At 40.6% G+C, this 24,565-nt stretch overlaps 1 protein-coding gene across 1 annotated transcript in view; it reads left to right on the top strand.

Annotated features, from left to right (window-relative positions):
- DOK6 (docking protein 6) overlaps nucleotides 1-24,565 on the top strand; it is a 412,894-nt gene that overhangs the window by 220,170 nt on the left and 168,159 nt on the right. Inside the window, exon 4 of the mRNA XM_027525620.1 lies at nucleotides 21,638-21,757. Coding sequence (XP_027381421.1) covers nucleotides 21,638-21,757 — 120 coding nt within the window. The remainder of the gene's footprint in view (nucleotides 1-21,637; nucleotides 21,758-24,565) is intronic.

Genomic DNA, 24,565 nt, shown 5'->3' with positions numbered 1-24,565 from the left:
TCATGATGTACTCTGCATATAAGTTAAATAAGCAGGGTGACGATATACAGCCTTGACATACTCCTTTTCCTATTTGGAATCAGTCTGTTGTTCCATGTCGAGTTCTAACTCTTGTTTTCTGACCTGCATACAGGTTTCTCAAGAGGCAGGTCAGGTGGTCTGGTATTCCCATCTCTTTCAGAATTTTCCACAGTTTGTTGTGATCCACACAGTCAAAGGCTTTGGCATAGTCAATAAAGCAGAAAGGGATGTTTTTCTGGAACTCTCTTGCTTTTTCGATGATCCAGCGGATGTTGGCAATTTGATCTCTGGTTCCTCTACCTTTTCTAAAACCAGCTTGAACATCTGGAAGTTCAAATTATGTTTAGTCTTCCTATATTCATCTGTTTGTGCACTGGAACCCTAATAATCACAATTAAAAAAACAGCACTGATTCTAACATAGATCTTTCAAGAGACACCCGTTAAGAGTCCCCTGTTTAGATGCCCCCAAACCACCAAGGAATGGATTTCCTTTCCAAGAAAAAGTACCTAGGATTAACACTCTGTGTCCCCTGTCTTGTTCTTAAGTAAAGTAAGACAATGAGACAGGCACATGTAAGACAAGAATTTCTGAAAATTCCTTATAAAGTTCCCTTCTTGTTAAAAAAAAAAAAAAGGAAGAAAGAAAGCACTGTTGATTTTATATATCTGTGAATAAAATACAGGGAGTCCTGCTTCTGGGTGTGTTGTGGACCATAGTACACTCACAAAGGAGAGTAAGGGAAGTGACAAAGGTCAGGATACCGCCTGCCCCAATCATGGACTCCTGTTCTGTTAACAGAGCATCTGCCCCAGGGAGTGGACAGCAGTCCAGTCATCTTTTCCCCATCCCGGCTGAGCCACGCCAGCCCTAAACAGAAAGGAGCCGTGCAGAAAATGTCTGGAAGTTACTTGCTATGCCTTTAATATGGAATAATAGAAAACTGAAAAGACTTTCACAAGTTTGTGTCTTTGCCTCTCAAATTTTCAGTGATACTTCGGTATAAACGGATCAAAAATGACCATATCCAGTGAAGGGGAGAAACCCTTGTTATCCAAGGAGTATAAAGTTTCAGTCAAGTAAGGTAATAACTTGTACAGATCTGTACAACAGCGTGACTGCAGTTCATGATACTGTGTTGTACACTTGAAAAATTAAGAGGACAGACCTCTTAATAAGAACACAGTGAGTGCTCTTACCAAAATTAAAAAAGGAAAATACTAAAAAATAAGAAAATTTTGGATAAAGACAGGGGAGAAGAAGAGACTTGTTCCACTCAATAGCAAAACATATTAAGAAGCCATGGTTATTATAACTATGTTTTGGGAGTGATGGAGTAGACAAACACACCAGTGTCAGAGAGGGCCAGAAGGAACAGTCCAGAAAAGATACATGAGTATTTGGAACTTGGTTGAGGATATATATGAGGAAAAGCTGTTGATTTTACTTTAATGTTTAATCTATAATTTATCTAGGCATTGGATTCTAGATTGACAATAATTTATCTTATAATTCTGAAGACATTTTTCCACTGCATTCTTGCTTGTGATGCCACAGCTGAAATAGCCATTTTTGATAGGTGATTGTTGCTTGTGGCATACTTTTTTCTCTCACTGAAAGATCTCTGAGTCATCTCTTTATATTTGGTACTCAAAAAGGGAGCTTGATTCCTGCCTTTCATCACTGGAAGTCTTTAAATATTATTTGACAGTGTCTTCTGGTATTTTTCTCACGCCACTGATTGATAGTCTAATTATTTCCGCAGCTTCTAACTCTGCCTCTCGGCCAGTTTGTTTTACTGTCTGTAAGGTGTTGACGGGCTCTGTTGTGCCTTCCAGCCCCTTCGTTGTTCTTTCACCTCTGCTGTTCTTGGCTCCTCTGTTGTTAGCAGGGGGCTTCGTAGAAAAGACGAGTGCAGATGTTTGTACATTTTGTAATGGGAAGTCTTCTGTAATGATGACTTCAACTTCCTCTGTGAAGTAGGACAGAGATTCCTTTGTTGATCAACAAAGGATTGAGAAGGCAGTGAGAAGGGCTGGCACTCATCTCAGAGGTGAGGTGGAAATGAATCACAGAAATGAGAGCTCGCCCCACGGATGAATATAATGTATTAATATAAGCTACTTGCATAAGGAAAGAATCCCAAGCTGGGATTAGACTCAGAGTTTATCCAGAAGTGCTTACTGCTGTAGGATTTTGAAGGAGGCAAAACTGAAACAGTGTTTTTTGTTCAGACATTTTAAGAATAGCAGGCTTATAAGATTTCCAGAGGAGAGAAAAACTTTCTGAAGATGAAATTACAATAAAACAGTACAAACCATATGAAAAAGTCACAATGAAAAAAAGTCAGCTGATTGAAAAAAGGTATATTAGCACCCTAAGAACCAGAAATAATAGGAAACGTTTAAAAAGAGTCTTAAATATTATACTTGCATTTAAAATAAGTAAGTATGATAAACAAATATACATCACATCAGAAGAACATAGTAATATAAAAACAGGATGTAGACAAAATAAACCACTAGAATTTCTAGATATTTTTTAAGTCACTGAAATAGAAAGGACTGAAAAAATAGACTGAAGAGATTACAAGTTAATTAGAAGATGAATCTGAGGAAGTTAAGAACGCAGCACAAAATACAAAGAGACAGAAATATTAGGTTATGGGACATAACTTTCTTTGAAAGAGAAGGCGAATATCCAAAATATGCTAAACATACATCTGACAAGATTTCCAAGAAAGAAACAGGAGAGAGCCAAAACTCAAAATAGCTGAAAAAAAAATCTCAGAGCTGAAGAAAGATATGTGTCTTCAAGCGTTGACATCAGACCAACTTATGCAAGATTAAATATAAAGCAAAAAAATCTTAATAGCAACACCCCCAAAAAAATCACACTACCTTTAGCAAGAAATGGCAGATGAATACATGACCTCAATGTCAGCAGCAAGACACCAGAAAAATATTTTTTAAATGCTGGAGAAAAATAACTGTCAAAATGTCATTCAAGAGTGAAGGTAGAGAGACATTTTCAGAAATATGAAAACTGAGGAAATGTATTAACCTGACACTTCACAGAAAGAAGTACTGAAAATGTATTCTTTAGGAAGAAGGGAACTGAAAACAGAAGGTCGCACGGCTCAGTGATGAGGGTGGCTAAGGACGTAGGTGCCAGAGCCAGCCGTGCTGCGTGGCTAAGAGAAAACTCACTCACCTCTCTGTGCTTCAGTTCCTACATATAAAATAAACATGAAAGTGATCATAGCAATTGCATCACGAGTTTCTTACAAGAGGGAAACAAGTCGATACTTGCAAAGCACTTTCACATGTTAATAGTATTAATACAAGTCCAATAAATGTTGACTAAGAATATAAATAATTGCTAAGTTTGGAGTAACTTCGACATAAAATGCTAAAAATAATCACTATTTTAGGACTTTAAAGGTAAGAGACTTAAATTACAAATGTTGGAAAATAATATGGTTCAAAGAGGAGAGGAAATTATTGAACTGTTTTAAGATCACTTTTTTCTTCTACACGAGAAGGGTGGAAAATAAAGAAAATGCAGCTAATGCTGTCGGATGGTGTGATCTCCACACCAGCAGTGTAGTAGGGAACTTGTAAGAAGTGCAGGTTCTCAGGCTCCACTTCAGAACTCACTCTGTGAGTGGGGGTCCAGGAATCCACTGAACAAGCTGTCCAGGTGACTCGAAGGCTCAGCAAAGTCTGAGAACCTTTGGTAGAGAAGAGAGCAAGGAATGGTGGGTGGCGAGGGGGGAGTTACAAGTGGAAAACTTGAAATGGTTGATAAAAATCCAAATAAATGTAAATATCTACCTCTTTTTTTAAAGAGATATCACATTGGTTTGAAAAATCTGGTTATGTGCTGCTTATAAGATAAACACACACAAAAGTTAGGTCCCAGGTGATAGAAACAAAAGGAATGAGAAAAGATGAATTGTGCCTTGTTCAGTCACTAAGTCGTGTCCAACTCTTTGCGATCCCATGGATTGTAGCATGCCAGGCTTACCATCTCCAAGAGCTTACTCAAACTCATGTCCATCAAGTCGGTGATGCCATCCAACCATCTCATCCTCTGTCATCCCCTTCTCCTCCTGCCTTCAATGTTTCCCAGCATCTGCGTCTTTTCCAATGAGTCAGCTCTTCACATCAGGTGGCCAAAGTATTGGAGTTTCAGCTTCAGCATCAGTCTTTCCAATGCCCTCTAGTTCCCTTAAGGGGATACTTTTTCCTACTCTGAACATTTGAAAACATATTAAAAGCAAATACACAGAGTTTGAAAACTTCCTTCATACTCTGCAGTCGAATGGTAGAACTCTGTACACGTGCAATCACCACATCTGGTTCTGCTGCCTGGAATTCACACAGAAAGGGGCCTCCTGGCAGCCTGGGCTCCCACCACTCCAGCTCCTAACACCATGGGTCCACCTCCACTTTCTCTGCTTCTGACTTTTCAGAAGAAACTAGCAACATCCAGGCTTTCCTATTACAAAAGGTGATTGTTTTAAAAAGGAGGCAGGGTAAAGTATTAAAAAATAGGGTCCATAAGAAGGAGATGAAGTGATCAGGAACACAGGAGAAAGAAGGTTATACATGCTGTTATTTTGCAAAAGAAGATAATCACATAATGGTACGTGTTTCTGCACGATGCATTCCTTTGTGTTTTTATTTAAGAGTCAATTCCCTGAGAAACTATGCACAGTGCTCACATTTACCAGTGGAATTTTGTCAGTTGCCACCTGAGATAAAGTCAATGGCACTGTGGACAGGAGCAGGGCAACCGTTAAATTCAGTGACCATAGTAAGAGCCTCAGACAACAGTAACACGCACTGCCTTGAGCTTTACAGCCCTGGTGTGTCTGGGCGTATCTTGGAAATGGCTAAAGGGACCTCAATCTGGGTGGACCTGCAATTACTTGCTAGGAGACTATCTTTCTGGACATTGAGTAAGTACCAGATTTTAAGCATAGTTGGATGAACAGTCAGAAATCCCATGTTGCGTTATAAGCAGTGAAGGGTAGAACTGAGTCAGCTGATGTGGAGGCTCGGGGTGTATCCCTGACATGTGAGGAGGGGAGGGAGGTGCCTCTGCTGTGGAGTCTCTTCACCCTCAGCACATCCCCAGGTCCACTTGGGAGCGGCTGTTCCGTGTGTGAGAAATAGATGTGCTGGTGGCCGACAGGAAAGGCCCCAATGGACTTCCTTCCTGAAACTGATAGTGATTCAGCTGGGTCCGACTCTGCCTGCCAGGCTCCTCTGTCCTTGGGATTCTCCGGGCAAGAATGCTGGAGTGGGTTGCATTGTCTTCTCTGGGGGATCTTCCTGACTCAGGAATCAAATCCCAGTCTCCTGCACTGCAGGTGGATTCTTTTCCATCTGAGCCACCGGGGCAGCCCTGAAGGCCACTTTTAAATCTCTTCTGGATGTTTTCTGCGCTTCTGAGACAGACACTGTGCGTGAAGGGAAACCAGTTGTTCATATCTGGGGATGTGGACTTGAATCAGCAGTTAAATGTGTTGCTTTGTAGGGTAAGAGGAGTAGGATGCAGTGTCTCTGTCTACCTGAATAAAAATTAATGAATGGAAGATTAACACCGGCTTGTAAGTTTTGACTCCGAAATACAAATCTCAGAGGCTGGAATCCTCGCTCTCTCGTTGTCTGTTTTAGGATGGAGCAAACCAATGCAGGAGGCTGACGTTCGTGGGGAGTTTGATCCTAATGCAATCACTAAAATAATTTCATGTTTCTCTCTCAAATGATACAATCATCAGAACTAAAATTTCAGGAAGAACCCCCTCTAATTAGGAAAGAATAGTCTCTTCAATAGATGATTTTAGGAAGACTGGACAGCTATATATATATATATATATATATATATATATATATATATATACATACATATGTATATATGTGTGTGTATATGTGTGTGTGTAAATATTATTCAGCCATAAAAAATAATAAAATCCTGCCATTTGCAATAGTGTGAATGGATCTCAAGGACATTGTGTTCTAGCTCTGTGAAGAATACTGTTGGTAGCTTAATAGGGATTGCATTGAATCTATAAATTGCTTTGGGTAGTATACTCATTTTCACTATATTGATTCTTCCAATCCATGAACATGGTATATTTCTCCATCTATTAGTGTCCTCTTTGATTTCTTTCACCAGTGTTTTATAGTTTTCTATATATAGGTCTTTAGTTTCTTTAGGTAGATATATTCCTAAGTATTTTATTCTTTCCGTTGCAATGGTGAATGGAATTGTTTCCTTAATTTCTCTTTCAGTTTTCTCATTATTAGTGTATAGGAATGCAAGGGATTTCTGTGTGTTGATTTTATATCCTGCAACTTTACTATAGTCATTGATTAGTTCTAGTAATTTTCTGGTGGAGTCTTTAGGGTTTTCTATGTAGAGGATCATGTCATCTGCAAATAGTGAGAGTTTTACTTCTTCTTTTCCAATTTGGATTCCTTTTATTTCTTTTTCTGCTCTGATTGCTGTGGCCAAAACTTCCAAAACTATGTTGAATAGTAATGGTGAAAGTGGGCACCCTTGCCTTGTTCCTGACTTTAGAGGAAATGCTTTCAATTTTTCACCATTGAGGATAATGTTTGCTGTGGGTTTGTCATATATAGCTTTTATTATGTTGAGGTATGTTCCTTCTATTCCTGCTTTCTGGAGAGTTCTTATCATAAATGGATGTTGAATTTTGTCAAAGGCTTTCTCTGCATCTGTTGAGATAATCATATGGTTTTTATTTTTCAATTTGTTAATGTGGTGTATTACATTGATTGATTTGCGGATATTGAAGAATCCTTGCATCCCTGGGATAAAGCCCACTTGGTCATGGTGTATGATCTTTTTAATGTGTTGTTGGATTCTGATTGCTAGAATTTTGTTAAGGATTTTTGCATCTGTGTTCATCAGTGATATTGGCCTATAGTTTTCTTTTTTTGTGGGATCTTTGTCAGGTTTTGGTATTAAGGTGATGGTGGCCTCATAGAATGAGTTTGGAAGTTTACCTTCCTCTGCAATTTTTTGGAAGAGTTTGAGCAGGATAGATGTTAGCTCTTCTCTAAATTTTTGGTAGAATTCAGCTGTGAAGCCGTCTGGACCGGGGCTTTTGTTTGCTGGAAGATTTTTTATTACAGTTTCAATTTCCATGCTTGTGATGGGTCTGTTAAGATTTTCTATTTCTTCCTGGTCGAGTTTTGGAAAGTTGTACTTTTCTAAGAATTTGTCCATTTCTTCCATGTTGTCCATTTTATTGGCATATAATTGTTGATAATAGTCTCTTATGATCCTTTGTATTTCTGTGTTGTCTGTTGTGATCTTTCCATTTTCGTTTCTAATTTTGTTGATTTGATTTTTCTCCCTTTGTTTCTTGATGAGTCTGGCTAATGGTTTGTCAATTTTATTTATCCTTTCAAAGAACCAGCTTTTGGTTTTGTTGATTTTTGCTATGGTCTCTTTTGTTTCTTTTGCATTTATTTCTGCTCTAAAGAGACACTGATGTATAGAACAGTCTTATGGACTCTATGGGAGAGGGAGAGGGTGCGAAGATTTGGGAGAATGACATTGAAACATGTAAAATATCATGTAAGAAACGAGTTGCCAGTCCAGGTTCGATGCACGATACTGGATGCTTGGGGCTAGTGCACTGGGATGATCCAGAGGGATGGTATGGGGAGGGAGGAGGGAGGAGGGTTCAGGATGGGGGACACATGTATACCCATGGCGGATTCATTTTAATATTTGGCAAAACTAATACAATTATGTAAAGTTTAAAAATAAAATAAAATTAAAAAAAAAAGAATGGGGGAGGGGCAAAGCTACAGGGATATATTGTATAACATGGGACATATAGCCAGTATTTTATAATATCTATAAATGGAGTATAACCTTTAAAATATGAATCACTGCATTGTATACCTGTAATGCATGTAAAATTGTACAGCAATTATATTTCAACAAAAAAATAAAGCAATAAACTAGTAGGATATAAGGGAAAAAAAAAAAAGGACATTGTGCTGGGTGAAATAAGTCAGGCAGAAAAAGACAAACACCTTATGATCTCTTATATGTAAAATCTAAAAACAAAACACAAAAAAAACCAAAGCAGGCTTGTAGAGAGAGAGAACAGATTCACGGTGCTAGACGTCCAGGTTGGTTGAGGGGGTGAAAAGGTAAAAGAACAGAAAGTGGAGCCCCTTCCCATTACACTCTGGATAACAAGTCAAAATTCTCTCTGTGCAGTCGTTGGGATAATGGTTGTAAAATTTAGCTCGTTTTTATCAGAAAATATCAAAATGTAATATAATTAGTGATCATCTGGTTAATTTTGGTTTTCTTGCCTAAAATAATTGTTTATTAAATTATAACCTTAATTTACTGGGTTAACTTTTAAAACTGAATAAAAACACAGATTTAGTGTGAAGGAAGCTAGAAAGAGTTCATAAAATACACGATAGATGGTCATCAATCACGCCAGGCTGTAAATGCACATTACAGATGTCTTCTTACTTGTTTGTCCGAATCAGAATTGCATTCACCTCGTGACTACTCTGAGAAGCTGACTTCTGGACTTAGCACAGAGACAAACAGTAATAGGAAGAGAAATAGCTAGCCTATTTTCAGCCTAGTTCTAAATAAACTCAGGATTGAATCCCCCCGAAGCATTTTGATTCAGAATTCCAGGAGCAGATCTGTTTTCTTCTCTCCTTTCTCCCACACTCTGACTTGAGACTCATGTTTTATTCAGCATGTACTTTTAGGTACTTGTTAAATGCTTGATCCTGATACAACTTACTGCTTTCTTTACTGTCATTTCCTGTAAAGAGAGTCTTTCCTTGAAAATGTTTTTCTTCTAATTTAACTATATTCTCCAAATTTTAAGTACTCTCCTTCTTGTTTATTTGGGTCTTTTATCTTCCAGTCTTTGTTGAGAGATGATTTCTTTAGAATAGAAAATATTTGTGTACACAGTTTCACATTGATTCATTCTAACCAAACCAAATTTTCCATGAGTGTGCATCAGTTGACTTGAAACTTTTTATCATCAGGTGGAAAATCTGTACTTTAGGGAAAAAATCAACTGTGATCCATAAATAAGCATTTTCTTGTGCCATGTCAACGTAGCATTGTTCTCTCACCAACTCTACAATAATCAAACAGCCATACTAAACATATTGCTACAAAACCGACCTTCAGCAGAGTTAAAATAGTTGCTTTCATAGAAATACTTACTGGGGACAAATGAATTTAAGCAGTAGGGTGGATCCAGCTTTCAAGGTGACATTTTTCATCTTAGTTCAAAGCTAATGAAGAAAATGAAAGAATGAATGTTTTTTTGGGAAACATCCCTAAGCCGCTCGGAAATTATTTCACGCTATCTCCTTGGAACAGTGTTTCGGTTCTCAAGTCACTTAAAAGATAGTGCAGTTATTAACAAAGACAAGAAAGTGAAAGCCAACTTGTACCTGCAGATACGCTGGGCAATGTCGCCCTTCGGGACTTGGCTAAAAAGTGGAATGGATTCAGCCAATCCCTTTGGCCACAGGGAAATCCCTAAACCACGCTGTACTCAGAAGCAATTTTGCATTCACCCCATCCTCCAAGTCCTGCTATGCTCTGGGGCCATGCCTTCCCTAGTTTTATTTTAAGATCCCGCAAGAGAATTTAAAATTCACAAGTCAGTTGAGCATAGGAAGTCTCTTCAATCTAAAATCCACCTGGGATGTGAAAACAGACACCAGTGAGAGATAATAACCGATGGTCCCTGTGTTATCCTCAGGTTGATTATGACAGTACAGACACATTGTGGAGCACTGCTGTTTGGAAAATGTTTAACTAAGACATTCTGAAGATGTATAGAAGACCCTTGAGAGTCCCTTGGACCCTGATGCTGGGAAAGATTAAAGGCAAAAGGAGAAGAGGGTGGCAGAGGATGAGATGGTTAGATAGCATCACCAACAAATTGATCGTGAATTTGAGCAAACTCTGGGAGGTAGTGGAGAACAGGGGAGACTGGCGTGCAACAGTTCATGAGGTCGCAAAGAGTCAGACAGGACCTAGCAGCTAAACAACAATATTTCCAAAAAGAATTGGGAGTTTTGCTATCCTTTCCCCCCTGAAACAGTCATGTGTTTTGTACTGACTGAAGTGGAGCTTTTAATAAATCCCAATCTTAATGTCAGAGAATATTTCCTGATCAATTTTGTCTGTTAAGCCTCTCTATTCTTATATAAACTCTCTTTAAACTCTTCATAGTTTAAAGCACCATTTTATTATATTTTCTTGCTCCCTATTAAGGAAATTACTTTAAGCAAGGATATTTCCTTTTTTGATCAGAATGTGACTGGGGAACCTGCATGGAACCAGAAGAGTGAAGAGTCCGCATTCAGGGGGGTTGGTGTTTTCTCTCAGTGTAGCTTCCGCTGTCTCTTGTCAGGTTGCCCTTCCCATCTCCTTCCCAGGTCACTTTGGTCTTAAAATCCAGGCCTGCCAGACTTTGACTTAGATCGCAGCTCCCTCTCCCCGCTCAGGCTTCAGGGAAGATGGGGCGTAACCTCTCCGTGGTCTCCTCGCCCCCACATTCTGGCTTCACTGTAGTGTTGGGTCCAGAGAAGAAGGATGGAAGCAGGGACCCCGCCGCCTGTTTGATCGGCCAGCATGGGAGCTGTGGACACGCATGGTCTCTGAGCTGCAGGGTCTGTTCGGGTGGGTCTTGGGAGTTCTTCGAGCAGATGGCCACCTTCCTGCACTCCACCGCCAAGTGTCCCTTGCTGACCCCTGCCAGCGACCACCACCAGGGTGTGTGCAGAGCTTCCTGTCCCTGGATCTCCTGTCTAGCCAGTGGGCAGCCCTCTTAGGGCTCAGCAGGGTCCACTTGGGACACACTAAAGTTTTATCTTTGCTGTCCATTGTCTGAGAATGTCTGTCGGCCTCCAATGCCGGCTTTGGGTCTCTTTCCAGTCCTTCTCCTCATACAATTGACAAGTATGTAGAACAGAAAATTCAATAAGGAGATTCCGAGCCCAGGAGTGAAAATAGCAGCTTTAGCCACTAATATGTAGGAGAGGTTGTATCACCACGGATATACAGCCTCCCCTGATACATACACCCAGAGATGCACAGAAGCACACCCTCCCTTGGCTTGAGTGAGGAATCGGGTGTGTGGCGCCTCCCTTTCAGAATTAGAGGAATCTCCATGGTCCTCTCTCTAGGCTGCCAAATCTGTACTCAGATCGTTGCCCTTAGTCTCTGTAGTGGTGGTTTACTCCAGCATGGGTATCAGGAGGCATTGCAAGCAAAGGCGGCCACTTGGTCTTACATTTCTACCTCTAGATCATGAGTGAATGGATGAGAGAGTCATGGATCTCTTCAGAATGTTTTCAGAATGTGAGGATATTTAACTATTTTGAGTTGGTAGCTTTAGCTGAATCTAAGCATAAGAGGATTTTCAATCTCATTCACTGGTATTATAAAGTTTACTTCAATAAAGAAGAACTTTTTGTGTATTTTTGGTGCCTTTTTAGAAAATTAACTGACCATATATGCAATAGGCAAGGGATAACAAATTCTCCGCTGGCCAGGATGTGGAGAAAAGGGAACCCTTGTACACTGTTGGCAGGAATACAACTTAGTGCACACACTATGGAAAATAGTGTGGAAGTTCCTCAAGGAATCAAAAATAGAGCCATCACATGATCTATATTCCTGCCTGCTGGTGCTCAGTCCTTAGTCATGTCTGACTCTGTGTGACCCTACGGACTGTAGCCTACCAGGCTCCTCTGTCCATGGGATTATCCAGGCAAGAATACTGGAACGGGTTGCCATTTCCTACTTCTGGTTATATATCTAAAGAAAAAGATATCATTATCTCAAAGAGATATATGTATTCCCCTATTCATGACAGCATTATTCACACAAGCCAAGGTATGGAAACACCTAAATGTCCATCGACAGTTGAACAGATAAAGAAAATGTGGTACATGTGTGATGGGATATTATTCAGCCTTTAAAAAGAAGGAAGGCCTGCCATTTGTGAAAACATGGACCTTGAAGGCATTGTGGTAAATGACATAAGCCAGACGGAGAGAGACAAATACTGCACGGTATCACTTATGTACATTTCCTACTTTTTCTTCTTTTCCTCTCCCCCACCCAGTTGCTGAAGGCTACTTCTTCTTTTTGGCCTTTTTTTCCCTCCCTGAAAGGCTACATAATTGGAAGACTGTCCACAAAAACCACTGTTGATCCTCTAAACCCAGTGTGTCCCTTTAAGTCACATTAACCTTTTATATGATGTCTCTTCATTCTTTACATCCCTTCCCTGTAGATCATGTACCCAGTTACCCTGTCCTTTCTTAAACCTTCAGGCTCTAGCTGAGTTTCATCTTTCCAGTGATTGCTCCACCTCACCTCCGTCCTCTTTCAGCAGCCCTCCCCCAACCCCCCTGCTTTTTCTTGGTTAATTCTTGGCAGTTCTTGCATTCTCTATTTTGAGACTTCCTGACCCCACTGTTGAGCAGCAAATCTTTCCTCATTATTTTATTTCTTAAGCTTCAAGCAGATGTAATCACATCATGTTCCATCCAGATCTACATACCCTCCTAATTTTTCACAGATCACATCCCCTTAAATTAATTTGCTTGCTTGGAGGATTTCCTGGTAGAAAGGAAGAGACTAATTGGCCTTTGTTGTTTGTTTTGTTGTTCAGTTTCTTACATTAAAAAGGACACCACATGTAGCAGCTTAAACCAACACAGATTCATCATCTTAGAATTCTGAAGGACAGAAGTCTAACAGCAGGCTCACTGGGCAGAAACTGAAGGGCCGGCAAGGCTGCATTCCTTTCTGGGAGCTCTGAGGATAACACAAGCCCAGGTTCACTGGGGCTGTTGACCAAGTACCATTCCATACTCTGAGACGCTATCAAGGCTTCCTGTAATAAATTGCGCTCCGCCAAGAGAAACTGTCTCAGAGCGCTGTGTGGTTTCTGTCACAGTCTTCCAGAGCTGATCACAGCACTGGCCACATTTCTGTATTCCAACACACAATTCTCCTCTTAAATGTTTTCCTTTCTGCTCCCAAGTACTTCATGTTTGCTGCATAGAAAGGAATTGCTTTTGGGCCTTTTGAGAACGTGACTAAGACAAAAGCTCTTTTTTAGAACAAAAAAAAATTATTTATTGAATCATTCATTTATTTGTTTTTGGCTGTGCTGTCTTTTTAAAATTATCTACTCATTCATTTATTCATTGTGGCTGTGCTGAGTCTTCATGCTGCGCATGGGCTTTCTCTGGTTGCAGTCCATGGACTTCTGTTGCAGTGGCTTCTCGAGTCTCAGAGCGCCAGCTCTAGTGAGCATGGGCTCAGTAGTTAAAGCGCACAGGCTCAGTTGCTTCATGACATGTGGAATGTTTCAGGACCAGGGATCAAACTATTTTCCTTGCACTGGAAGGCAGATTCTCAACCACTGGACTACCAGGGAAGTCCCTCCACATTTATTTATTAGTTTCCATATCCAGGTGCTGCACCCACTCTAGACTATATCAGTGTCTCCCTCACTCCAATCTCAGAATATATTGGTTGGAAGGACAGACAAATAGCTCAGTAGTATAAAGGCTATGGGGCTTCCCATGTGACTCAGTCAGTAAAGAATCTGCCTGCAAGACAGGAGACTGCCTGAAATACAAGAGGCCCAGGTTCGATCCCTGTGCCGGGAAGTTCCCCTTGGAGTAGGGAATGGCAACTCACTCCAGTATTCCTGCCTGGAAAATCCCATGGACAGAGGAGCCTGGCGTGCTAGGATCCACGGGGTCGCAGAGTCAGACATGACAGAATGACTAAACCACTATACCACCTCATAAACGCTATGATAACAGTAAACACAGAATGAAATGGAGATGTAGAGGAAAGATGTGAAATCCAAAATTGGGTCTGAAGGAACCAAACAAAGAGGGATCTCTTAGAAAATGGAAAGTTCTGCATCTCCAAACTGATCAATCCTAGGTTGGACTTCAGCAGACAGGGCTCATTTCTGTGAGCTCAACCTGCTTCTTGTCTTTACTGAAGCGAGCAGGTCGGTTGTCACTGGCTTCTTGTCTTCCTACTACAGAAAAAGTAAGAGAAACAGAAAAGTCCATAATGCATCCACAAGGCCAGTTAAGTAACAGTTCTGTTCAGTTTAGTCGCTCAGTCGTGTCTGACTCTTTGTGACCCCATGAATCGCAGCACGCCAGGCCTCCCTGTCCATCACCAACGCCCGGAGTTCACTCAGAGTCACGTCCACCAAGTCAGTGATGCCATCCAGCCATCTCATCCTCTGTCGTCCGTCCCCTTCTCCTCCTGCCCCCAATCCCTCCCAGCATCAGTCTTTTCCAGTGAGTCAACTCTTCTCATGAGGTGGCCAAAGTACTGGAGTTTCAGCTTCAGCATCATTCCTTCCAAAGAAATCCCAGGGCTGATCTCCTTCAGAATGGACTGGTTGGATCTCCTTGTAGTCCAAGGGACTCTCAAGAGTCTTCTCCAACACCACAGTTGAAAAGCATCAATTCTTCGGTGCTCAGCTTTCTTCACAGTCCAACTCTCACATCCATACATGACCACTGGAAAAACCATAGCCTTGACTAGACGGACCTTTGTTAGCAAAGTAATGTCTCTGCTTTTCAATATGCTATCTAGGTTGGTCATAACTTTTCTTCCAGTAAGCAAGCGTCTTTTACTTTCATGGCTGCAGTCACCATCTGCAGTGATTTTGGAGCCCAAAAAAATAAAGTCTGACACTGTTTCCACTATTTCCCCATCTATTTCCCATGAAGTAATGGGACCAGATGCCATGATCTTTGTTTTCTGAATGTTGAGCTTTAAGCCAACTTTTTCACTCTCCACTTTCACTTTCATCAAGAGGCTTTTGAGTTCCTCTTCACTTTCTGCCATAAGGGTGGTGTCATCTGCATATCTGAGGTTATTGATATTTCTCCCAGCAATCTTGATTCCAGCTTGTGTTTCTTCCAGCCCAGCATTTCTCATGATGTACTCTGCATAGAAGTTAAATAAGCAGGGTGACAATATACAGCCTTGACGTACTCCTTTTCCTGTTTGGAACCAGTCTGTTGTTCCATGTCCAGTTCTAACTGTTGCTTCCTGACCTGCATACAGGTTTCTCAAGAGGCAGGTCAGGTGGTCTGGTATTCCTATCTCCTTCAGGATTTTCCACAGTTGATTGTGATCCACGCAGTCAAAGGCTTTGGCATAGTCAATAAAGCAGAAAAAGATGTTTTTCTGGAACTCTCTTGCTTTTTCCATGATCCAGCGGATGTTGGCAATTTGATCTCTGGTTCCTCTGCCTTTTCTAAAACCAGCTTGAACATCAGGAAGTTCACGGTTAACATATTGCTGAAGCCTGGCTTGGAGAATTTTGAGCATTACTTTACTAGCGTGTGATATGAGTGCAATTGTGTGGTAGTTGGAGCATTCTTTGGCATTGCCTTTCTTTGGGATTGGAATGAAAACTGATCTTTTCCAGTCCTGTGGCCACTGCTGAGTTTTCCAAATTTACTGGCATATTGAGTGCAGCACTTTCACAGCATCATCTTTCAGGATTTGAAATAGCTCCACTGGAATTCCATCACCTCCACTAGCTTTGTTCGTAGTGATGCTTTCTAAGGCCCACTTGACTTCAAATTCCAGGATGTCTGGCTCTAGGTGAGTGATCACACCATCGTGATTATCTGGGTCATGAAGATCTTTTTTGTATAGTTTTTCTGTGTATTCTTGCCACCTCTTCTTAATATCTTCTGCTTCTGTTAGGTCCATACCATTTCTGTCCTTTATCGAGCCGATCTTTGCATGAAATATTCCCTTGGTATCTCTAATTTTCTTGAAGAGATCTCTAGTCTTTCCCATTCTGTTGTTTTCCTCTATTTCTTTGCATTGATTGCTGAGGAAGGCTTTCTTATCTCTTCTTGCTATTCTTTAGAACTCTGCATTCAGATATGCTTATATCTTTCCTTTTCTCCTTTGCTTTCATTTCCATTCTTTTCACAGCTATTTGTAAGGCCTCCCCAGACAGCCATTTTCCTTTTTTGCATTTCTTTCCCATGGGGATGGTCTTGATCCCTGTCTCCTGTACAATGTCATGAACCTCAGTCCATAGTTCATCAGGCACTCTATCTATCAGATCTAGTCCCTTAAATCTATTTCTCACTTCCACTGTATAATCATAAGGGATTTGATTTAGGTCATACCTGAATGGTCTAGTGGTTTTCCCTACTTTCTTCAATTTAAGTGTGAATTTGGCAATAAGGAGTTCATGATCTGAGCCACAGTCAGCTCCTGGTCTTGTTTTTGTTGACTGTATAGAGCTTCTCCATCTTTGGCTGCAAAGAATATAATCAATCTGATTTCGATGTTGACCATCTGGTGATGTCCATGTATAGAGTCTTCTCTTGTGTTGTTGGAAGAGGGTGTTTGCTATGACCAGTGCATTCTCTTGGCAAAACTCTATTAGTCTTTGCCCTGCTTCATTCCATATCCAAGGCCAAATTTGCCTGTTACTCCAGGTGTTTCTTGACTTCCTACTTTTGCATTCCAGTCCCTTATAATGAAAAGGACATCTTTTTTGGGTGTTAATTCTAAAAGGTCTTGTAGGTCTTCATAGAACCGTTCAATTTCAGCTTCTTCAGCATTACTGGTTGGGGCATAGACTTGGATTACTGTGCTATTGAATGGTTTGCCTTGGAAACAAACAGAGATCATTCTGTCGTCTTTGAGATTGCATCCAAGTACTGCATTTCAGACTCTTTTGTTGACCATGATGGCTACTCCATTTCTTCTAAGGGATTCCTGCTTAGTAACAAGTAGGTGCCAATTTTTAAGAATGAAAAGTATCATCAAAATGTATACTTTAATGGCTCTATAAATTTCAAATAACAATAAGAGAGTTCTTTGTAGTCTTTAAGCAACAGTCTACATCAGGAGACATTTTTTTCTTCATTTTCCAGAAAAGCATGTATCTAAGAAGACTTTAATACCACAAAAACAACATTTATCACCAAATTATAGCAAATCTGCCCAGCAGATAAAAATTACATATACTTAAAAATTCCTGATTTTGCTGAAGACAAAGCAGTATTATTTTACCTAAATTTTGATAAGATTTTCAATAAAAGCCAAATTTAATGAGGACTAAATTATTATTTCCACATAAAGCTAGTCTTGCCTGCATCTTACAATAAATTACCATGAAACTGAGTTGGTGCTATTTTTAATTCTGCTATATGATTTTAGCTGACAGCCTGTTTTCTGTATACATGGGAGAAAATTTTTCACTGTTTTCAAAGCTCCTTTTGGATCATTTAACCCTCATGTCTTTATCCTAAGGCCTAAATTTAGTGAAAGTGATAAAACTTAAATTTAATCATTTGTTCAGTAAGTATTTATTAAGAGTCTGGTATAAAGACCTCCTCTTATGCAGAGGAATATAACTGTACTTTCCCCAGAATTCTAAAAAGAAGTGATGGGAAGACACTCAGGAGTGGCCATCCATCTATGACTGTATCTCTCCTCTGCAGGACTGCTGATGGTCATTCTCCCTACAATCAATAAGCCCATTTGTCTCATAATTCACTCAGTTAGTTTAGTCTCCCTTCTCTACTATTTGTCTTGTTATTCATAAACATCTTTCAGCTTTTCTCTTTTGGAAATTGCCAGATTTCTCCATTTAACGAATCCTATACATAATGAAAATGTTATTTAGGTTTCTGTGCCAGAGAAAAGTTATTTATCTGAATTAAGAATTTGAGCATAGCTGCAGGCTACCCGAAAAAGACATGTAAATGAAAAAGCACTTCCACCATGAAGAGGAAAATGCAGAAAACGTTGTAGAACATTTTCTGCCTTTATTTCTCCACAAAGAAATTTCATTATTTACACACTATGTATAGAGCAAGATAGACATTTGAAAGATAAAATGAAGACAAAAGGCACTGAATTTATGGGAAAATAATTATTTAAAAATGCAGTGGGTTGAGATTATTGCCTTTGTGTTTAATCTGCTCAGTTCTGTGAAAATAGAAAGGTGAAAGATGTAAGGTTAACTGGGAGAAAAACGCTAATTAAATAAGGATGGGACAAAGTAAACTAACGTGCAATAAAAGATATTAAAGGACTTCAATACAGAGCATTTGCCTAAGAAAGAACAAATAAAAAGCACAGCTCTAATTATTTGAAAGGTGACCATCAAAAACAGGTTTTAAACCACAAAGCCTTGTATAATTCTCAAACAAATGTACTTGTCTGCAACAAGACTGTTAGATCAAGTGTGCAGACTACAAAAGTGAATACTTTTGACGTGACGTGCACATTTGGGGCTGATCTAACTGAACCAGACACAACCTGGAAGAGGACGGCCGGAGTGCCGACTGCTTCTCAGACTTCACCGTGACCTCAGGGCTGACCCGCACTGGTCACGGGCAGCGGTGTGGCCCCTAGACCTGCCTCCCCATTTCAGTCCTGGCCACCCTCCATGCAGCCTGGTTCCTCCAGCACATCGGTGCAGACACACACTCACACAGACACACAATGCTTACTCATACTCTGACACAAATGCCTCACGGACTCACATACTGATACACAGACCCACGGACTCACTCATCACTCACACTCTCACAAATACTCACACACTGACACACTCATATACACACTCACGTGCACTGATAGACACTTAGACACACTCACATGCACTGATACACACTCACACAAAGACACACACCAATACACACACTCACACACACCCTCCCTTTGCTGCTTGCCCTGCAAGTCCCTGAACAGGTTCCCTGCTCACTGCTCAGCCCAGGTCCTGGAGCCCCGGCTCCTCCAGGCTCAGCCACAGCCCTCAATTCAGTTCAGTTCAGTTCAGTCGCTCAGTCGTGTCCGACTCTTTTCAACTCCATAGCCTGCAACACGCCAGGCTTCCCTGTCCATCACCAACTCCCAGAGCCTACTCAGACTCACGTCCATGAGTCGGTGATGCCATCCAACCATCTCATCCTCTGCCGTCCCCTTCTCCTCCTGCCCTCATAGAGTTGCAAAGATTCAGACGCAGCTGAGGGACTAAACAAACAAGCAAGGGCTGGGATGGGCAGATCTCCAGTTTCAATAAACTCCCAGGAAATCTTGATAATGAGAATCCTAGGACCATGCCGTGTGAACCACTGGACCATGAGACCAGAAACAGTTAAAAGGAACGTTGGTGCAAAGATGCTTTGTCATATTTAACACTTTTATTTTCACCTCAAATGGCATAGTAGATACTCTTCTTTCCATCTTTGGGGTCCTGGAAATATTAGCAGGTAGTCCTGCAGATGGGGTGTTACCTGCATGTGACTTCACTGGTGATTTAAAGTATTGTAGTTCTGAGAAACATTCAAAACATTGAAATGTAAAAAGCAAAAGCTGGAGTCATGTTGTGTCCCTTCCCAGAAATGTCAAGGACTTCTAGAGACATGTCATGGAAATTGGCTTGAGATTCTGATCGTTGTTAGGAAAGCTTTCAAAACTTTCATAAATTATATGTCGAAACTCATATACCTAATAAAAATTATTTTCAATATATGCTGTTGTTGCTTCCATACATTTTTTCTATGAATGCTGGCATTCTGTTTCTAGAAGAAAAGGGTTTTTTTTAAGAAAGCTGTGAGTCTCAGCAATGCTTTTTTGTCATTATAGTAGCCCTGGGCTTCCCTGGTGGCTCAGTGGTAGAGAATCTGCCTGCCAATGCAGAAGTCGCAGGTTCAATCCCTGGGTTGGGAAGATCCCCTGGAGAAGGAAATGGCAACCCACACCAGAATTCTTGCCTGAGAATTCCGTGGACAGTGGAGCCTGGTGGGCTACAGCCCATGAAGTTGCAGAGTCAGACACAATTTAGCAACTAAACAACATCATAGAGTGAATGGGAAGGTTCATTTTCTAGATTTATTTCTAGATTCCTGAGGAAAAGCCCACCACCCAAACCAGGCCGCATGAGAATCTACTCTCTCCTCGATGTATGCAGGCGCAGTGACTAACATCACAGAGAACCATCCCTGAAGGATTCTAACCATTCCTTTTGCAAAGAAAAACCACTTTTGTGATTGGAACATGGGAACTGTTGTTTTTAGGAGAATAGTGCTCTGTGGGAGATTGTGTGTTCTTTTTATTTTCTAACAATATTCCATGCTCTTCATAAAGTAAAAATAAATGACAAATTTGGCTTGCCATCTCATTGATCAAACTCGTTCTTGATGCTAAGGCAGAGTGACCCAGCACAGGAAGGAAGTGTTAGCCAGGTTTGATGGCATTGGCCATGGAGCAGAGAAGTTGGTGCTCAAATCCCTAGAGTCAAGAAACCTTGTCACAGATGACGTTGTTATGGGGATTTAAAATGCCAAGGCAAGGGCTGGAGTGTCATCCACAGAGAACAGCAAGAACTTTAAAGGAAAGCTATATTAAATGGCTCTAGTACAGAATTATGCTACATGAAAAGTCAGAAATTCCTCTTTTATCAAGACCATGGAATATTGTTAGAAAGTAAAAAGAACCCACAGTCTCCCACAGAGTTCTATTCTCTGGTCAGATGTCAATAGAAAGCTCTTATTCAATTTCTGTGAATCGATTTGGGGGCTTGGCCCCAAATTTCTAACCTCATACTCCTTTGGATACAAAAATAGTTAGAACTCTTTGCCTCCAATTCTGTCTTGGTGCTGACCCATGCTAGGATATCCTTAACCATCTCGCCCACCTAGGTCTTATATTAAGTTCAAATTCATCCATGTTTGTGGAAGCATTTGATACTACAAGACTCTGTGAGGTGTGAGATACTCTTATGTTTTCAGCAAAGGAAAAACACAGATACAAAGAAGTTGCAGAGTAACGGCAGTAAAAAGAGAGTGATCTAATTAATATCTTTAGGCAATTGGAGCTTTCTAAAGGGGAAAGTTATTTTCAATATCCTATCCCTAATTTTTTAAAGTAAGGATGGCCCTTACTTTAAAAACTTCTGATGTTTGTAGAAAAAAAAATGGTTACGTTCTTTTGTTGATCTGTGATCCACGGCAGTTCAGAATGGCTCGAGGATCAGACCTTCTGTCTGCACAAACCAACGTTACATTCAGGAAGACATTCGTGTGTTTAGTTTGACGTTTTCCAGCTATTCACTTAAGTATTTTTACTTTATATTTAATTAAATATTATATATTTCATAATTTTTATATTTAATATTTAAATTAAGTACGTTCTCTCCCCAAACTAAATCAATCTTAAGTATACTGGATAGTAAACAAATCTTCTCAGTCTATTCTTTATAAATAAGATAAATTACATAGGGATAACTTAAAATATCTTTAATATACAATAGATACAATGTTATAATGTCAAATCATGGGCAACAGTCATGGAGACTTTTATTTCACTTCTTGAATACAGCTTTCTAGCTTTCTTAAAGTGGATTTTTAAGGCTCACCACTTGCCGGGGTAGTTGGTTCAGGAAGCAGTCCTCTTCATTCTTCCCAGGCAGCCTTGGCTGACTCTGATGGCCTGTGCTTCTTTTCAGAGCTGGAAGCTGAGGAGTGGTGCAAACACCTCTGCATGGAGTGTCTGGGGACCCGGCTCAATGACATCAGCCTCGGGGAGCCCGATCTCCTGGCGGCAGGCGTGCAGAGGGAGCAGAACGGTAAGTGTGCGGCTCCGTCCTTCCCTTTAAAGTGCACGGGGAGTTGTCGAACTTTGGAACTGAAAGGACTTCAGAAATGTTTTGGACCAATCCTTTTTTTTTAAAAAAAATCAGTTTTAATTGGAGGATAATTGCTTTACAATATTCTGTTGGCTACTGCCATGCAGCAACGCGAATCAGCCACTAGTATACATGTGCCCCCTCTCTCTTGAACCTCCCTTCCAGCCCCCACTCCATCCCACCCCTTCAGGTTGTCCCAAAGCACCAGGTTGAGTTTGGGGACAAGCACCCGTATTATACAGCAACTTCCCATTAGCTCTCTGTTTTACTTATGGTGATGAATATGTTTAAATGCTAGTCTCTCAATTTGCTCCACCCCCTCCATCCCCCACTGTGTGCAAAGTCTGTTCTCTATGTCTCTGTTCCTGCCCTGCAAATATGTTCATCATTACTATCTTTCTAGATTGCATAGGTATCCGTTAATATACTAAATTTGTTTTTCTCTTTCTGACTTACTTCATTCTGTGTAACAGGTTTGAGGTTCATCCACCTCACTAGAACTGACTCAAGTGCCTTCCTTTTTATTGCTAAGTAATATTCCATTGTATATATGTGCCATAGCTTCTTTATCCATTCGTGTTTGTTGGACATTGAAGTTGCTGCTATATCCTAGCTGTGTAAATAGTGCTGCTATGAACACTGGGGTACATCAGACCAATACTTTAGAGGAAAGTATACTGATCAACCTCAGCTATTAAGGATCTGTCTCAAGACTGCATACCACCTAGAAAAATGCTAAGGTAAAGCCCAGGTCCCCTACATTCTTGCTCTGTGACATTGCCATTTATTTCAATAAACAATCAATACATTAACTCACTGTACATAAGGTTTTGAATGAACAGTAGTAGTCCTACATTTCTTCTTAAAGCATTGTCATAGATTTGGAGTCTAAATAAACAATCTTGGCTTATGTTGTTTTTCAGTATATTTTAGGGAATGGGGAGAATATTATATCTTTGCTCAGGCTGCCATAACAACATACCACAGATTGGGTGGCTTGGACAACAGGAGTTAATTCCTCACAGCTTTGGAGGCCAAGTTCTTGCTGTGGACCCATGTGGGAGAGGGAGAGAAGAACAAGCTGTCTCCTGTCCTTCCTTACAAGGGTGCTAATTCATTATGAGGGTCCCATCCTCATGACTTCCTCTAAACTTAATTACTCCCAAAGCCTCCATCTCCTATCCTACCACCTTGGGAGTTAGGGCTTAAACCTATGAATTTAGGGAGACATAGTTCAGTCTATAGCAACAGTTCATTTCAGTTCAGTTGCTCAGTCGTGTCCAACTCTTTGCAACCCCATAGACTGTATAGCACACCAGGCCTCCCTGTTCATCAACAACTCCTAGAGTTTACTCATTCATGTCCTTTGAGTTGGTGATGCCATCCAACCATCTCATCCTCTGTCATCCCCTTCTCCTCCCACCTTCAATCTTTCCCAGCATCATAGTCTTTTCCAACAAGTCAGTTCTTCGCATCAGGTTACCAAAGTTTTGGAGTTTCAGCTTCAGAATCAGTCCTTCCAATGAATATTCAGGACTGATTTCCTTTAGGATGGACTGGTTGGATCTCCTTGCAGTCCCAGGGTCTTCTCCAACACCACAGTTCAAAAGCATCAATTCTTTGGTACTCAGCTTTCTTTATAGTCCAACTCTCACATCCATACATGACCACTGGAAAAACCATAGCTTTGACTAGACGGACCTTTGTTGGCAAAGTAATGTCTCTGCTTTGTAATAAGCTGTCTAGGTTGGTCATAACTTTTCTTCCAAGGAGCAAGCATCTTTTGATTTCATGGCTGCAGTCACCATCTGCAGTGATTTTGGAGACCAAAAAATAAAGTCTCTCACTGTTTCCAGTTTCCCCATCTATTTGATGAAGTAATGGGACTAGATGCCATGATCTTAGTTTTCTGAATGTTGAGTTTTAAGGAACTTTTTCACTCTCCTCTTCCACTTTCATCAAGAGGCCCTTTAGTTCTTTGCTTTGTCAGAAGGGTGGTGTCATCTGCATATTTGAGGTTATTGATATTTTTCCTGGCAATCTTGATTCCAGATTGTGCTTCATCCAGTCCAGCATTTTTCATGATATACTCTGCTTTTAAGTAAAATAAGTAGGGTGGCAATATACAGCCTTGACCTATTCCTTTCCCAGTTTGGAACCAGTCTGTTGTTCCATGTCCAGTTCTAACTGTTGCTTCTTGGCCTGCATACAGATTTCTCAGGAGGAAGATCAGGTGGTCTGGTATTCCCATCTCTTTCAGAATTTTCTGTTTGTTGTGATCCAGTCAAAGGCTCTGGCATAGTCAATAAAGCAGAAATAGATGATTTTCTGGAATTCTCTTGCTTTTTCAGTGATCCAGCGGATATTGGCAATTTGATCTCTGGTTCCTCTGCCTTTTCTAAATCCAGCTTGAACATCTGCAAGTTCATAGTTCATGTACTGTTGAAGCCTGGCTTGGAGAATTTTGAGCATTACTTTGCTAACGTGTGAAGTGAGTTCAGTTGTGCAGTAGTTTGAGCATTCTTTGGCATTGCCTTTCTTTGGGATTGAAATGAAAACTGACCTTTTCCAGTCCTGTGGCCACTGCTGAGTTTTCCAAATTTGCTGGCATATTGAGTACAGCAATTTCACAGCATCATCTTTCAGGATTTGAAATAGCTCAACTGGAATTCCATCACCTCCACTAGCTTTGTTCGTAGTGATGCTTCCTAAGGCCCACTTGACTTTGCATTCCAGGAAGTCTGGCTC

Source organism: Bos indicus x Bos taurus, chromosome 24, assembly GCF_003369695.1.
Source record: "Bos indicus x Bos taurus breed Angus x Brahman F1 hybrid chromosome 24, Bos_hybrid_MaternalHap_v2.0, whole genome shotgun sequence".
Lineage (NCBI taxonomy): Eukaryota > Metazoa > Chordata > Mammalia > Artiodactyla > Bovidae > Bos > Bos indicus x Bos taurus.
The sequence above is the reverse complement of the archived record's forward strand: the minus strand, read 5'-3'. Positions and strand labels throughout refer to the sequence as shown.